The 17,446-nt window shown below is 33.2% G+C and overlaps 1 protein-coding gene across 3 annotated transcripts in view; it reads right to left on the bottom strand.

Moving 5' to 3' along the window:
• The window catches only part of PCCA (propionyl-CoA carboxylase subunit alpha), a 233,271-nt gene that overhangs the window by 124,781 nt on the left and 91,044 nt on the right, over window positions 1-17,446 (bottom strand). For all 3 annotated transcript variants that reach the window (XM_060686585.2, XM_060686586.2, XM_034418252.3), the window contains 4 exons: window positions 15,392-15,535; window positions 14,215-14,289; window positions 9,511-9,579; window positions 4,801-4,876 (listed from right to left, as the gene is read on the bottom strand). In XM_060686585.2, the coding sequence (XP_060542568.2) occupies window positions 4,801-4,876; window positions 9,511-9,579; window positions 14,215-14,289; window positions 15,392-15,535 (364 nt within the window). The remainder of the gene's footprint in view (window positions 1-4,800; window positions 4,877-9,510; window positions 9,580-14,214; window positions 14,290-15,391; window positions 15,536-17,446) is intronic.

Raw genomic sequence — 17,446 nt, 5'->3', positions numbered from 1 at the left:
AAGTTGTATCAGGTTTGGGATAAAGCAAGAAGACTGATACTACTGCTAAGCATTGTTACATATGCGTAATAATTCCCGTGCCATTTATTCTGATTAAGGATTAAGGCTTTTCCTTAATTGGGGATTTTTCAGAATTAACGTTCAAGCTTGAGTCCTGTAAAAAACAGTCCTAACTAAAATAAAAACATTATTCCTTGTTAGCAGAATCAGTAGTTAGTTTTCTAATAGACTACAATCATATTAATTAATCTATGTCCAAAGCTGCATTCTATACTTTTTTCTTCTGACTACTGAACTAACGAGAAAAGGGGGGATGACATTTTTTCACAATAACAGGCAGCGAGTGGTATTTGCTGCTTATTGAATTTCTAGGCCACCAGGAGTTCTTAGCATATTTATGGTGGAAATAGAAATTCTAAATAAACTTTTAGTCTGTCTTTTTTTTTAAGGACCTAATGGCTAGTTTGCTTCTTGCTTTGGATTCAGGTTGTTTACCAGTTACATCTGATATACAATCTCATCTATGAACAATATGGTAGTGGATAATAGGACGATTGATAGATATTACTGAGAATTGGTTGGGTGTGAACAAGGATGTAGATTGTTGGAAATTTTTAAGTCGGAATTTCAGACCCTCCAACAGATATGATCCAAGGTCAGGAATGGAAGTAGCAACAATTGCTGCAGTGATCAGATCTATCACCTCAATTTAGGGATAGTAATATTGTTCCAATGGTGTAACATCTGGCAATAGTTATCAAGGGCTCTTGTGATTTTGTAAAAACCAAGGAAACAGATTGGCTTTTTCTGTAGGATGAACTCTATAAAACCCTATATACCTTAGGAATGAACTCCAAATGGAATCTTCTCTGTGAAAATATGTAAGGAAGGAATGCTTGCAGTCCTGTCTCTGCAAATCAAGGGACCAGAGACACAACAGTAATCTGTCTCCATAACAACTTCTTATCCCTGAAACTTGTTAAGCAGACATTTTGAACATGATTTTTCCTATTTATTTATGTGAAACGATATGTGATACGGGTGTCATTTTTAATACGGGTTGGTTATGGGTATTAAAGATATCTGCTCCCTGGGAAATATTTATTACTTAATCTCAGCTTTTCTCTTTTTAAAATAGTTTTATTTTAATTTAAATATATATTAAAATAAGAATAACCAAGAAGAAAGAGGAGGGAAAAGAAATAGAGAGCTTCACAAGCCATGTAGCTTATAAAATTTTCAAAATAATATTAATTATTATAATAATTTATTTAATAATGTCATCACTTTAGCCATTGTCTATCCACTGCAGGATGGAGACCTCTTCCGCATGTTTCCAACCAATACAGTCCTGAGCTTTCTTTTGCCAATTGAGCCCGCAATAATTATTGATGTCATTGCTCCATCTTGTTTAAATTTCTTTTTCTTTTTTCAATTTTAATCAAGTGGAATCCATTCTATGACTGCCTGATGCTAGGTGGACCATCAATTGAACAGTGTGTTAAATGTGGTTGGCAGGTATTCGGCAAGCTAAACATAATTTTCAAGAACAACCTCCCACTATGTCTGAAAAGTCAAAAGTTTGATCAGTCTGTGCTACCTGCTCTAACATATGCCTGTGAACCATGGACACTAATCTCACAATCAATACAAAAGCTACAAGTGGTGCAAAGAGCTATGGAACGATACATGCTCGGCATCACAAAACAAGAAAGAAAGACCTGCACATCGATTAGAGGATGCCATCAAAAGAGTAAACGAATTGAAATGGAAATGGGCTGGTCACATAGCAAGAAGAACTGATGGCAGGTCGACCAAGGTAGTCATTTAATAATATATTTAATAATATTGCTATAACTGTTTTTGAAATTAAAAAAGATCAAAAATTAGCAGAAGTACCTAATATAATAATACCCTGTTTCCCTGATAATAAGCCCATTCGGACTTTTGAGCGCATGCACTAAAATAAGCCCTCCTGAAAATAAGCCCTCCCCAAAAATATTTAAACGCATGCGCAGCTGGTCCCCGCCATTTGCTCTGGTTTCTTCCACATGCCCCAAAATAATAAGACCTCCCTGAAAATAAGGCCAAGCGCTTATTTCGGGGTTCAAAAAATAAGACAGGGTCTTATTTTCAGGGAAACATGGTAATAGAACCTATAAACGGCTCAGTCTTGGAAGCTGATTAATATGTAAACATATGTAAGTTAGGTACAGGTAGTCTTCGACTTATGATAACTGAGCTGAAAATTTCCATTGCTAAGCAATGGATGCTACAATGGCCATAAACGTGAAAAATGGTCATTAGTCATTTTTTTCAGTGCCGTTGTCAAACAATCACTAAACAAATGTTTGTAAATTGAGGACTACCTGTATATACATTAAGATATTTCATTCCTAACAAGAATTTATATTATACACAAGATAATTTTCAGGCTACAACTCTAAACCCAAATACTCAACATTTCCTAAAACAAGAATTCTGCAAGTACTAAACAGATAGGGATTTTCTGATTGATATTAACATCAAGCACTAATAGGTTAATTCAGTGGGCGGAGATATCAGAAAGTGATATGAACATACAACTTGGAGTTCTTTAAACATGCCAAAACTCTATAAGTACTATCTAAATGTGTAAAGGTAGCTGTATTTTATATTGTGCTCCATTATATTTCAGCTTTTGTAACCATTTGCCAATGCTGCATCTTTTTCAGATGTGGACCTGAACAGCTAGAAAGAAATGGCCAAATTAAAACTCTAGATTACTGATGATTCTGATGAAAAATTAGCTATGTACAATTACCAAATAAGATCTACAAATAAAAGCACAACATTAAAAAAGCACAATTTCATATACTTTCAAGATTTTTCAGCAGCTGGATCTTTTTTTTTTTAAGAAGGAAACATGTGCTAAAGCTCTCAAGTTACTAGACTTCTCTTTCTTGGAAGTAAAGGTCACATAAGCAGGGGAAAAATAGGAGGGAAAGCTTTCTACATTTTTTTTCTTTTAATGCACTGATTTATTGGAGTTCAGCAATGGGGGTTAGGAAGAAAGATGTCAAAACCTTGAAATCCAGCAGTGTTGGAATTACACAGTTATCTCTAATGGGAAAAAAAAGTAAAGTTAAAAGCAGACAACTTATTTGGGGAGATGAAAAAAAATGAAACAGCTCCACTGGAATTCTGTTTCTAAATATCACATCAAATCTTTACCTACTGGTATTCAAATAATAACTGTCCATAAAAAGAACCAGGAGGAAGAAGAAAATGTGTCCTTTTATCATTCTTAATAACACTATCATTATAGGCAAGAGTGAAATTATGTACGCTTGATTAAGTACCTGCAGATATTACTATTGCTTCTGCGTGTAGTTAGATGCAAAAAGTAAACCATGCAATTTGCTATGTTACCTCTGCATTCTGTAAACATTTTATTAAAAAGGACATATCCCCAAACTTATAATTTTCATCCATGGTAACAATCTAGAACCAAATCTTTTCCAAGAGTGACAAACTGAGGGTTTCCTCACAGCAATCTGACAGCTTCAATTTCAGAAAGGAATGATGTTTTAAGAAAAAATAGCCCAATAAAAATAGCAGTTGAAGGAAGACTTTATACAATGCTAACAAGATATAAAGACTCCATCCAGCTCAAACTAGATGAATGAGGAATATCACCTTTAGGAGTCCTAGCCAAAATTCAGAGATACTAGCATGCACTGTAATTTTTCCTCGATTTGAACCTTCCTCTCAAATATCTAAGCTCTAATTCAATTACTATATAAAGATATAATAATATATTTCTTTAGTAAGAAAATCTTGCATTTCATTTCTTGTTCTAAATTTATAATATTGAAATGGAAAATAGTAAATCTCATTAAATAAATTAAATTAGAAGGACTATAAACTGTTCTTCATCTTATATTTTAATTAAAAATATTGTTGTGAAATATTTGCAAAATTGACCTAGCTGGACTCTCTTGATGTCAAAATAGCATCTTATTCACCATTAGATAAATTCAAACATAAGTACATTATCTCTGGAAAGGGATTATTTTGGTCGTTTTTCTCATGCTTTGATACTATGAAGTAATTATATGAAAAAATTGGTTGGAAACTGGGATTTATACTTTAGATTAATTAATAGAAGAAAATGACAATTTTTAAATCAATTTTCACTTCAGTGCAAATGTTGTTTGCCTCATATGGATCAACAGCAGTATTTACAACACCTACTAACATGCCAGCCTGGCTTGCAACATTTTGAGTCTTAGAAATACCTAATCTATTACAGGCAATTAATAAATCCTATGGAAACATCCTTCCAATTTTGCTTAATAAAATATTGTTAGTGATGAAACAATTTAATACTTAAATTTCAACAACTGAGAGGAAAAAGAATTAATTTGAATTCTTGTAGACAATGAGAAGATATGTTTATCAATAAAAATCTATATTTTAAATAATGCTTTATTTGACAAAAAATATTTCAAGCTTACTAGACTCAATTGTCCTTATACAGAAAATATCTGAATATCTAATTGTGTTACTGCAGATGCAATGAGATTAATCCTTCATTTACACGTTTGTACTCCAGAATTGTTCCATTTTGGAAGGAAGGAAGCCATTGACCAGAATGATAATAAACATATAATATTATAAAACATTAGAACCAATATAAGTAGCATATAACATAACTTCATAAAGCTAGCTTAAACTCTCTTAAAAGAGATCTAAACTAAAAGATTTAAGATAGTTAAATAAGCCATGATACCTAGAAAAATTATATTTGTAATTTACCTCTTATAACATAATTATCCAAGGCTTCTTCCATTCTTTGCAAAGCTTCATTTCTGTTGGATCCATAGGTGATCAGCTAAAACACACATTAAAAAAATGAACTCTATAACAACCAAAATATTGTCTCAAACATGCTGCCTATTTCACAATTCCTTTTTAATATTATTAAGTTTCAATACATACGTTCATTCCTCAACCTTTATGATTTCTGTTAAGTCAGAATTTTGTTTAGTATCTTTGCCAAATGAAGGCATGACAACATACAACCCTCACTGCATGCTCTGTCCATAAATCTTATTCTAAATTAGGAATCTGATATCCAAAACATAAGTTATATACATGTTTCTAGCTTTTTCTCTCAGCACTGCCAGGGTGCAATTCAAGCAGACTCCTACATCACACTACATCTGGTAATTTTATGAGACCATTTATTAACTTTTGACAAACTCTCATCTATAGAATCGATAGCTACATGATTTCTGACCACTCATATGATAAAACAATAAAAAAACCCAATCCCAACTTTTTTGAGGGGTGCAGTTCGTAGTTGGACAGCAAAAAACAAAATGGACTGGCAGTGATACTGATGCTGTTAGATTGAGACTGGAAGAGAAAGGGATTTTTTAAATTTGTGTGTGTACTTAAAATAAAATTAGGGTATTATCAATGATCCCATCCTACCAATAAACACTGGGAATATCATACAGAAAATATGGCTGAACCACATTTAAAAAGGTACACAACATATAGGTGCTTTCTGAGCTTGGTGGTTTTCTTGTAGACATTTCATTATCAGGCCAGGTAACATCATCAGTGCTAGAAGGGAGTGAGGTTTCCTCTTATTTTTATATACTATGAAATATCTGCAAGATAACCACCAAACACAGAGAGTACCAAGAACCCCAAAGTTCAACTCTGAGCTACAAATATTCTTTTCTATCGGTACTCATTTATCTAGAATAGTTATTATCAGATGCTTGTCTATTTTTTATAAATCCAAATCAAGATGGGGAATTATCAATGGTATTACTTTCTGTGGCTACCTGGATTGTATTGCAATTAAACATCCACTGTGAGCCAAGATTCTAATCTGTAGCTTGCACACCCAGGAAGGTCTTTCCTATACTGTAATACAGGTCACATAAAATGATAGGAGAAATATAGAAAGATTACATTATTTATTATATACCCCTAATAATATAGCTATTAATATATCTATAAAAATTCTGTTCCATTCAACTGAAAATCTATCGGGATTTCCCCCACTTTCATATATTATATTGTCTTCACTAATTTGTTAGATCAAAAGTTTTGCTAGTTCTATTTTCTTCTCCTGAGAGATTACTTCCTTTTCAACACTTCCAAAGAAATTGGTAATTTGCTGCTCAATTGCAGATGTCTTCAATACATGTAACTTGAGTACAAAAATAATAAAATTAGCAAATATCAAATTCTGTGCCTTAGGATAATTGATCTTGAAAAAAGCCAAAGAAGAGGTAATTCTAAATTAAATCTTAATTGGTGTTTGTGCACTACTGCAAAATATTGTAAAGCCAATAAGGAATTCCAATCACAATGGTGTTATAGCTAACTTTAGTATGTAATGGAAGTTGTTAATTAGGCACAAACACAATCATATTTGAATACAAATGGTGAAAGTTCTCAAAATAGAGATGATTGAAATAAAAGAAACCAGAAACAAGAGAGAGAGATGCTTTGAATTATAATGGCTAGAGAACAACTGAAAAATAAGGTAATGAGGTTCAGCTGAAATGTACTCTACAATACAAAGAAGTATCAACCATACTAAAGAAAAGACCAACATAACTCTCTGGAAAATCTTCTATTACAGTTTTGTGTTACAGAATAAACTTCTGTAAAGTTTTCTGCTGGAAAGTAGAAAATCTATTACAACAAGAAAAAAGGGAAAATTAACTTTGGCAGTAAAAAGAATTTAAAGAGCAAATGGTAAGAAACATTAAGGAAAACTTGAATGAATTCTTTACATATGTCTTCACTACAAATTATACAAAGCATATACCTAAATGTCTACTGACTTTTTCAGGATGTGAATTGGAACAATTAACCAAATTGCAGTAATAAGCAGTAGTGTAGGATACCTTGAGGAACATGTTTAATGCCTCTTCCCTTAATATAAATTTTGGGGAAATAGCATAGCAAAACAGATGAAGGCAAAGCAGCATGGATTTTGCAAAGGTAAATCTTGCCTTGTCACCTTTTACGTTCTTTTTTGAGAGGGTCAATAGGTGTGTGAATATAAGTGTGTTATCCATACAGTATCCTGGATTTTCAAAAGGCTTTTCACAAAGTTTCTCAGCAAGGGTTCTTCAGAGAATTTACAATGAGCAGCATACAACAAGGGTCTATTCTAATTAGTGTGCATGAAATAATTAGAAACTAAAGAATAAAGATAAGTAATCAATAGTTTCAATACAGGCAAGGACTTTAAGGACCTACACTGGAACCAATATTTTTAAAGTTATTCATACATGATATTGACTTAAGAGTGACCAGCAAGCTGCCCAGACTGGAAATAATACCAAGTAATTAAGGATATGAAACAAAAAGTGATTATGACAATATATTGAAGGCTCTTTTTAAGCTAGAAAAATGTTGAACATGCACTTAAATAAGTATAAATGGATGCACACTGAGGCAAGACAATTTCACATTTATTCTAATAATCTGTGTCACTAATTAGGAAAATGTCATTGAAACTATAGTAGCTAACTCCACTGAGATGTTCACTCAGTTTTCAGTAGTTGTCCAAAAGCCAGATCTGATGGCTATTGATTATTAGAAAAGGGTTGAAATGAAACTGCCTACAATGTGATGACCTTCTATGAAGTTACAGTATGTTTGCACTTGGAATACCATGTGCAGTTCTGTTTGCCACAGCTGAAAAATGATATAATACAGTGATGTAACACATATAATGAAAAAAGTACAGAAAAGAGTAGCCAAAATAATTAGAAAACTCTAATCCTGTGAGAAAAGGCTAGAAAAGCTGACACCACTTAGTTTAGGAAAAGAACACGAAAAGGGTAGTATTTGAAGCGTATAAAATCATGCAAGGAATTGAAAGTGGACAGAGAACTTTTCTTCCTCTCTCACAATATAAGAACCAAGAGTCATTTAATTAAACTAGCTGGAAGGAAATATTGAACTTTCTTATACAGTACATACATATTAACCTGGGTTTTATCCCAGCTGCCACTAAAGATTTTATATAGGTGGGGGGGGGATTGGTAGTTATTTTGTGTTAGCCACCCAGAACCCCTTTGATGAGATGGGCAGCCATTTCAATTGAATTAATAACAAACAAACCTGTGAAATTCATTACAAAAATCTTGTAATAGCCAATAATTTTAATGGCTTTAAAAAGAGTAAGGATACATTTGTGGGCATCAAATAAGGATTTTTACTGTTGAAGGTGCAATATTACTCCTGTCTTAGGTAATATGCCTCCAAATACTAACTGTAAAGGGTAAATAGTGAGAAGAAGTACACCTCTACCTCTTGTCTGAGACCACTTTACTCTAATTTGGCTGCTATGGGAAACAACTTGTAGGACTACAATGGGCCTAGGCCTGATATAGCAGGCTTCTTTTTCACCCAGCCTATCTATGAAAAAAATAATCAGAATATTTTCCTTCTGTTTCAAATTAGCTACTTCTTGTTGTGATAACCAAACCTTGTCCAATTAATTAATTTTGAAACATCCAATTTCAGGCATAGTTAAAGGAATGGATTTAATACGCCAATGTTAATAAGAAATTGAGGTTTGTATCCAGTATACAGTCACTAACAAAAACAAGATAGATTTTAATCCTTTTAAAATAAACTAGAAGCCATGAGGTTTGTGAGTCTACAAGTATTAGTAGTTCATTCTACTATAGTTTAAGCATCTTCAGGTTAAACATCGAAGGTCAGGATGCCACAACTTGAGATAATTAATCAGAATAAGAATTAGTTTTTTCCACCTTTCAATTAAGAATGGAAAGCTCGAACTAGTGCTCTTACAAAGTAGCAAGCTTCAATTATTATTACAAAACAAACTAGTTGTGAAAACAATCATGATTCAATATTATGACTTTTCAGAACCTTGTTATCATAATGTCCCAATTTAGATAAATAGGAATTAATAGTTTATTAGAAATATTCAGGTTTAATTGTGTCTTGGTCAAAGACATAAAGAAAATGGGCTAGTAAAGACTGGTTTTTACTTTGACTTAAAAAGTGTAAAACATAGTTAACTCAGATGTCACTATTGTCCCTACTAAAGCTGAAAGCTAAAACAAAAAGATTTATGCTCACAAAACACTGTGATGAATTGCCTAATTTTAATTCTCATCTTTTCAGAAGGATATTTTAGAAGTTTGTAGTAACACAAATATAAGATTTTTGTATTCCAAAATAAAACTATTTCTTAAATAACGACATTCCTGAAACAATGTTATATCATGACATACATATTCTACTAAAATGGTATCCTATTACCATACAGAATAAAACAAAAGTACATTTCAAGAGGTATAAAATAATTACATACTTTCAATGGATCACTATAGCAAAGGTTTTATCAAAAGAAGGAACCTCTTTAGCTTTCCTATGAGGAAATTACACTTTTCAATATACACTCATTTTCAAAAAGAGCATGTGTATTTCAATAGATAAAAAATAACTTACTTTTGAAATCATGGGATCATAATAAATACTGATTTCACTTCCTTGCTGTATGCCACTGTCAACACGAACCTAAAACAAATTGAGATAAATTAGTTTTATAATAGGAGGAGGTTGGGGTTAGTTATTATTAATAGTAGTAAGCGTGACCATTACTCTTTTCTTTGAATGTTGCATTTATTGCAATGGACCATAGACAAAGTTTCCACAAATGTTTTCTCTGTATTTTGATATTTAAGTCTTAAATCCTCCACTTGGGAATTCACCACTGCCATAAAACATGTTTGTAGTTATTGATTTTACCAACATCTTGCGCAAAAAAATATTTTTGTTCTGTAATGGTATTATGTATATCTTACAACACCCAGGATTTTACTACTCCAGAAGAATGCTCAGGTATACCAAAAAGAAACTTTAAAGCTGATAAACTAGCTTCTATTAATTCTTGGTTTCTAACTTTCATAAAGGCAACCATTTCCTTCTCTGTTTCACTCTCATCTGAAACCTATGCATTTTTCTCAAATATGCAATTCTATTGACATTCAGAGAGTTTTTTTGCAGTTATGTTCTGCAAGGTTACAGTTTTAAATAGGTTTTTTTTAAGTTTCATGGACTGGATGGGGAAGATAAATACATTGACATATGAAGGCATGTGTGCACACACGCACGCACACGCATACATACAAGACTCTGGCAACTACTGAACTGTTTGAAGATTTTGGTAACTGTTAATTAACCAATGAAACTTAGTATCATTAATTAATATAATTTTAATCTATTTACTTTTTACCAGGCTGCACATTAAAAATAAATATTAATTATTAAATAACTAATCCTTGATGTTTTTGAAATTTGTAAAGCATGTTAACTGAAACAAATAAGACTTTTCTTTTTAAAAAATAAGATAATTTAAGAGTCTCTGATAATTTTGAGAAGAAAAATTAAAGGTGAAAGAGATATAACACAAAATATTGCATTTGGGTTTGGAGGGCTGAGGAAAGGAAGCAGCTTAGAAAGTCCTTTCAATCTTCACCTGGGGAAAAGAATTTTTTGTAATAAAACAGCAGTTCATCTGTCTGCAACAAGGCAGAAAGAGGTCAACCCAACGGCTGTTAGGCTTTTAGATTTTAATTTAGGCAATTATCAAGGGACCAGATGTAGAACCTCTTGTCTACAATATCCACATGAGGTCACACTGATGACTTTATTATCCAAATGACATGTCCTAATAGGCTTTACTCTATGAAAACTGCATCACATTCTTTCATGATGAAAAAAAAAAAAAGATGAATTGTGCTTTATAATTACACATTTACTAATGCAGGCTTCTTAATTCAAACAGCAACTGTCAAGCACCTTCTTTAGAAAACAAACAAGATGCCTTAGAAATGCCCAGTCATCAAAACAATGATTTTAGCTATCCTCATTCCACAGGAGAGAAGAAAATATGCAAGCACAACTACTGAGGTTTGAAAGGAAACTAACTTTCAAAATTCTGCATCACCACAAAATATATGCATAAAAATTAAATTTTGAAGAACAAAACAAGGAAGGGAACAAAGTAATTTTCCAATATAAACATATCTCTTCAAAAATTCTAAACTAAAGAATTAAAAAGGAAGCCAGAGTAACCTAAAAAGAAAGAAATATATTTCCTCATGAAACAAGATTTGTTATGCAACAAAGTGGCAGCAATCATTTGAATTAGTTATACCTTTGGAAAGCTGAATTAGCCTTGATGGCATTCTGACTGCCTCTGAAGACTTTCAGCTGGGAGACTACTAGGTTTCCTTCTGCATTTGGTTGCCCGCTTGAGAAGAACTTGCTGGACGACTAAATGGGCCAGAGATCTAAGCCAGCAGGGCATTGCTTAGGTTCTTAAACATGCATAGCTGGTAATTTCCTATAATGAGGAACACTGCTTTAAGTATTTGTTGCCATGGGTCTTAAAAAATGAGTGCATATAAACAAGGGTATGTATGTCTTGTTACTTCATTTGTGGCAAGCCTGGCCCCTTACATAAGCTCTATTAAAAAGGTAAAGGTTCCCCTCGCACATATGTGCTAGTCGTTCCCGACTCTAGGGGACGGTGCTCATCTCTGCCAAAGAGCCAGCGCTGTCCGAAGACATCTCCATGGTCATGTGGCCGGCATGACTAAACACCAAAGGAGCATGGAACGCTGTCACCTTCCCACCAAAAGTGGTCCCTATTTTTCTACTTGCATTTTTTATGTTCTTTCAAACTGCTAGGTTGGCAGAAGTTGGGACAAGTAACAGGAGCTCACCTCGTTATGCAGCACTAGGGATTCGAACCACTGAACTGCTGACCTTTCGATCGACAAGCTCAGGGTCTTAGCCACTGAGCTGCCGTGTCCTATATATATATAATAATATATATATATATATATATATATATATATATATATATATATATATATATATATATATATATATATATACACACATACATACATATACATATATACATATTATATATATATATTATATACATATATTATATATATAATATACATATAAGCTCTATATATTAAACCAAAAAAATCATTTCATGACCATTGCAAGTCTGAAGTTTTAATCACTGAACAGAACTGTACTTCTGCACTATTTTTATTTATTTAATGTTTATTTATATCCTGCCATTATTATTTTTATAAATGACTCAAGGTAGCAAACATACCTAGTAATATTCCCTCTTCCTATTTTCCCCACAACAATCCTGTGAGTGGGTTGGGCTGAGAAAGGATGACTGGCTTTCTTGCCTAAGACAGGATTAGAACTCAGAGTTTCTTGGTTTCTAGTCTGGTACTTTAATCACTAGATCTCTCTGACTATACCTTTCTCTTTCAGCAAATAATTCTATTTTGGTCAATTTTGGAAATAGAAGAAACGATTAATCTTTATAAGAGAAATGCAAAGAAATGTTTTACTGTACTATTTCCATAAATTTATAGGACCCATACAACTGACAGAATATTCTCTTAATTTCAAATGTGCCCTGCTGCTTATAAAAAGAAAAACAAAATAAACCAACACAATTTGCAAAAAAAAAAAAAAAGTGCTATTTTAACACAGTGGTGAGAGCACACCAAAAGGGAAAGGCCCAGGCACTTCATATGAAATCCTCAAAAAATCATTACTCTTAGGCGTCCAACATAATTAAAATTTCTTTCCTTAGTATCATGATGGAGCATGTGAATCTATCAGGCATCTCCCACCCTTCATTTTCAATTCACCTCTCCCCTAAGCACAGCTCCCAACCCACCATGTCTACCTGACAAGTGACAGCCCAATCTGATTAAATGCTTGCAAAGGAGGGGACTTGCAGGCCTCCATGACAGGCCAAAAGTGATCACCATGGAGATACATAATTACAGCTGTCAACGCATCTACTGTCCTGCTGGCATCAATTTGATTGCTCCCAGCAATAATGATAGACAAAGCTTAGCATGCACTCTCTTGCACCCAATCACTTTATCTATTTTGTGATCCATTTAGCTGACATGCAACATTCGCACAAGCAAATAACAGCAGTAAGCAGAACATTTAAGGTATTTTAATTGTTTTTTCCTTTCTCTGGATGGCTCATAAGTGCAAATGTTATTACATAAAACTCCTGCTGCAGCATTAATTGAAGAAAGATTTGGTGGGACAAAGACCATAGGAGGTAGAGTTTGTCCATTATCACTTGTACTTTCAACAGGTCTCATGTTCGGAATATTGCAAATTGCAAAAACTTGCAAGGGCAAAATATTTGACATCCTGTTAGCTATTACACCATGGTGAAAAGCCTCAACCCACCCCCAGAGTAATTACTGGAAATTCTTCCTTAGTTCATTTGGTTTTAATTAAAAGTGATTAAGACACATTCTGTAACATGTGTGTGTGTGTGTGTGTGTTTTAAATCTTCCATTTAATATTATATAGAATTTACTAAACCTTTATATGTTGTATTTCTGCTTTTAAACACAGCTTGAATTCTTAAAGAAGCCCCCCCCCCAAAGTGTCAAACTTCTTTAGGAATCATACAAGCAAAAACAATTTTAGAAATTAAATAAATCCTATATTCAGTTTCACCAAATTTAAAATTCAGGAGTATAACGTTTCCCCCATGTAACTAATATTGGTAAATAATCGTGTTTACAGCAGTATCACAAAGCCAACACCATTCCATGCTTATGTACCCAATATTTTGGCTACTTTGAAGAACAGAAATGCACTTGCCCTTTGTGTAACAACCAATTAAACAAGAACTCAAAAAAAAAACTTTGTACAGTATAATAAAAGCACTTTTCATTATGTATAGAAAATTGCCTTTCATCTTTTAAAAAGCTTCAGATCTAAAGAAAGAGAAGTATTCCATTATAAAAGCCAGAATTATGTTATAGTTAGTCCAACACTTTAAAGAATGTCTATGTAGAATGGTTGAGTTTATTTAGATGTACATCCCAGTATATATGGTGTTTGGGGGTTTGTTTGTTTGTTTGTTTGTTTGTTTGGGTTTGTAAATTAATTTCTAATTACCACTAATTAATATAATTAACTACATTCCTCCTTGGTTTATAGAAATAGTTTAGGACAACTAGCCTTAAGAAGTCCTGAACTCTTCTAAATCTGCAAAACACTATGAAATCTATGAATTCTTCATGCTTTGAAAATAAGAAATAATAAAACATCAGAATTACTTACATTTGGGACATGCAGGGGCTCTTCGTATTGAGACAATCTGCCAACAGAGGGCAGACCAAAAGATTTGTAAGGGTCCTGAAATGAAATTCAAAACACAGAGTGGTATTAACTTTGTAAGACAAAGCACAGGAAGCAAGGTTAAGCCACTGGGAAACTAAGCATTTCCTCCACTTTAAATATGGACCAACTATATTTTGTTCTCAAAATGACTTATTTTAGTAGGGTTATGAAATTGCTTCTTCTATTCAAGTCATGGACGATTTGTTAAAGCTAAAAACTTCCTGCTGTGCCTTTATTAAAGCAAGGGCAACCTTTCTAAAAGAAAGCACAATACTAGGGGGCAAGCTAAGAGCACAGTTCACCACATTCACGCTCACACGTGTGCGCGCGCACGCACACACACACAGTAATACTCTGCAGACAAGTACTTCTGGAATTGTACACAAGACTCAGGGTTTTCAGGATTATACCCTGTATAAATTAATAGCACTGTTAAATTTAAGGCATGCATCCCAGTATAAAGGCAATTTGCACTGAATTATCCAAACATGTGGATAATTATTGTATGTATTGTATGTATTATTGTATTCAAATCCTCAGTCATGTAAGTTGTATTTGAAGAACACTCAGAGGAAAAGAGGAAACAGGGGAAAAACATAAAATAACATGTGTTATCCAATATAAAGACAACTGAACAAATCATTCTAACAATGACTTTAAAATAGAAAACAACTTCTACTTTTGCTTTCAAATCCCAGTGGCAGTTTATAAAAGTTAACTTGATCAATTCCAAATAAAAAGGGATTTTAAAAATACTATTATTGGTTATAATATTTAGCCATGAAGCCTACTATACAGTAGATATATAGTCTATAATATCTACTGGAAATGTACAGCAACCACATTTTCTTTTCAGACCATTTTTTAAGGGCTCAGTACATTGCCTTTGCTTTCATAAATAAGCAAAGTTGTACAAAATGTTGAAATACCATTATAATCTTTTTTCCAATATATTATATTATTCTCTAGATCATAGAGAATTTTATAAAATGAAAAAAAAAACTTCATTCATGCACATGGATTAGAAGAAGATAAAAAGAAATCCTAGCTTCTCCCAACACCTAACAAGTTTCTTCTACAGCAATTCTCCTTCCAGCTACTAAGAGTTATTTTTTACCTCCGCATATACTCGACATTCAACTGCCCAGCCGTTGATGGGAATATCAGCCTGCTTGTGCCTGAGAGGGTATCCCTTAGCAACACGGATCATTTCTTGGACCAGATCCAAACCGGTAATGCATTCTGTGATGGGATGTTCAACCTGCAAGGTTAAGAACTGTCAGTCAGTCAGTCAGTAACAACAACAAAACTTTCTAATATCTCAACCTGATAACAAAAATTTGGTGGGGAGTGGAGATGTTAATTTACAATACGGAATATGGATGATCCTCTTTGTCACACAAGAGTTACAGAAACTATATGTCTGTTATTTATTGCAGAAAATAGATATACAACAAAACCAAGCAAAGAATAATTGTAGATAATGGCTAAAATAGACTGGATGGATGGAAGGATAAGAATACATTTGTTTTGGGGAAGTGACTTTAAAAAAGAGAACAACTTTTAATCTAGAAATACAAAAGCATTTTGACTGAGTCTCAAAAAGCTGGCTGATAATCAACCCGTTCTGCTACACTTAACATGGCATGTACAGGAGCAGCCAACAATCTTCCATAGAATCAGACTAGCTAAATCTTACCCACACGCCTGCTTTCACTAACCTGTCCTGACAAGCAACGAGATTAGCGTAATCTTACATCAATGCAGTGTAGCAGAAATGAGCAGATGGATACTTCAAGGTTGTTGTTTTTTTTCCATACAGACGTATCTCTGTAGTGCTTAGCATGCATAATAGCAGAGCTGGACCAGTAGAATCACTGCATGCTCTCAACAAATAGCTGCTAACAACTCAGGATGATGCTGTCATGGGAATACCCTCACTCCCAGTTAAACCAAAAAGGAGAGGTGGTGCAGGAGTTGCTCTGACTAGTAAGACAGATTTATATAATGTATATTTTAACTTTGCAAATTTGACTTTCAGTAATGATAAAATAAGCACATTTAAAGAGCAGGTTAGCATAATAAGGGAGGGAGGGAGGGAGGGAGGGAGGGAGGGAGGGAAGGAAGGAAGGAAGGAAGGAAGGAAGGAAGGAAGGAAGGAAGGAAGGAAGGAAGGATTTAATCATTTTGTTTTATTGTAAAGTGCTATTGCAGCTGAAATACTATGTCTTTAAAATACTATGTCCTAAGAAACACTATTTCACAAACATTTCTCCATTAAGAGTTGTCATACTTCATGTATTTGTGACACAAAAAAGGTTACTGAACAAATGAAGTATTTGTTTGAAGTACATAATTGAAGGATAACATTTTGTCGGATGTAATATCTCCATGATAGTCTTTGCCAAAAAAAGGAGTAAAATTAACAGATGGCACTTATAATTAGCTCTCTGTGCATTTAAAATTTTACACCACCATATTTTAAGATAACTTAGCTGTTTCAGTGACATCACTGAAATAAGCACCATTCTAAATATTATACTAAAATGAAGGTTTTATTATATGATTAAGATGCTTCCTTTAGGACTCAGTGTCAAATACTTAATACTCTCCAGGTATATCAATCTTATTAAGACTCTTGATGAAATGTCGAGAAATTCTTCATCTACAGTTCTACCCTATCAAATATGTAAATTATCAACACACTTGGGAGAAACATAGTTATTTTCTCAGGAAATCTGACTTTTTTTTTTACTTTTTTTAGATATCTATAACTACTGAAACTTTTTTCAATATATCTGAAACTTCTGAATCATTCTAACTGTGTCATTTTATTGTATTTTTTAAATTAAGTTTTCTTTCTAATATGAAATATAGTAACCTCCCCATAGTTACCATAACATAGTGTTTCAATTTTTATGGTCAAGCTAGGTAAAAACTCATTCTGAAAGCAAAATATTTCTTCAGGTTTAATATTTATCAACATTTATATAATTAGTTTAATCACTGTCTCTAAAAAACATTGCCGGTTCCATCAATATGGTTTCTTTGTAAAAAGCAGTTCTAAAAGGGTGGGAGAGCAAAGTACATGCAAAAACAGTTGGATACTTCAACAATAAAATCTTTTGATTGAAACAATAGTTAATTGTCTTTTTATTCTATGTTTATTTTC

Source organism: Pantherophis guttatus, chromosome 5, assembly GCF_059756535.1.
Source record: "Pantherophis guttatus breed Tessera chromosome 5, ASM5975653v1, whole genome shotgun sequence".
Taxonomy (NCBI): domain Eukaryota; kingdom Metazoa; phylum Chordata; class Lepidosauria; order Squamata; family Colubridae; genus Pantherophis; species Pantherophis guttatus.
This window is presented reverse-complemented; position numbering and strand designations above follow the sequence as displayed.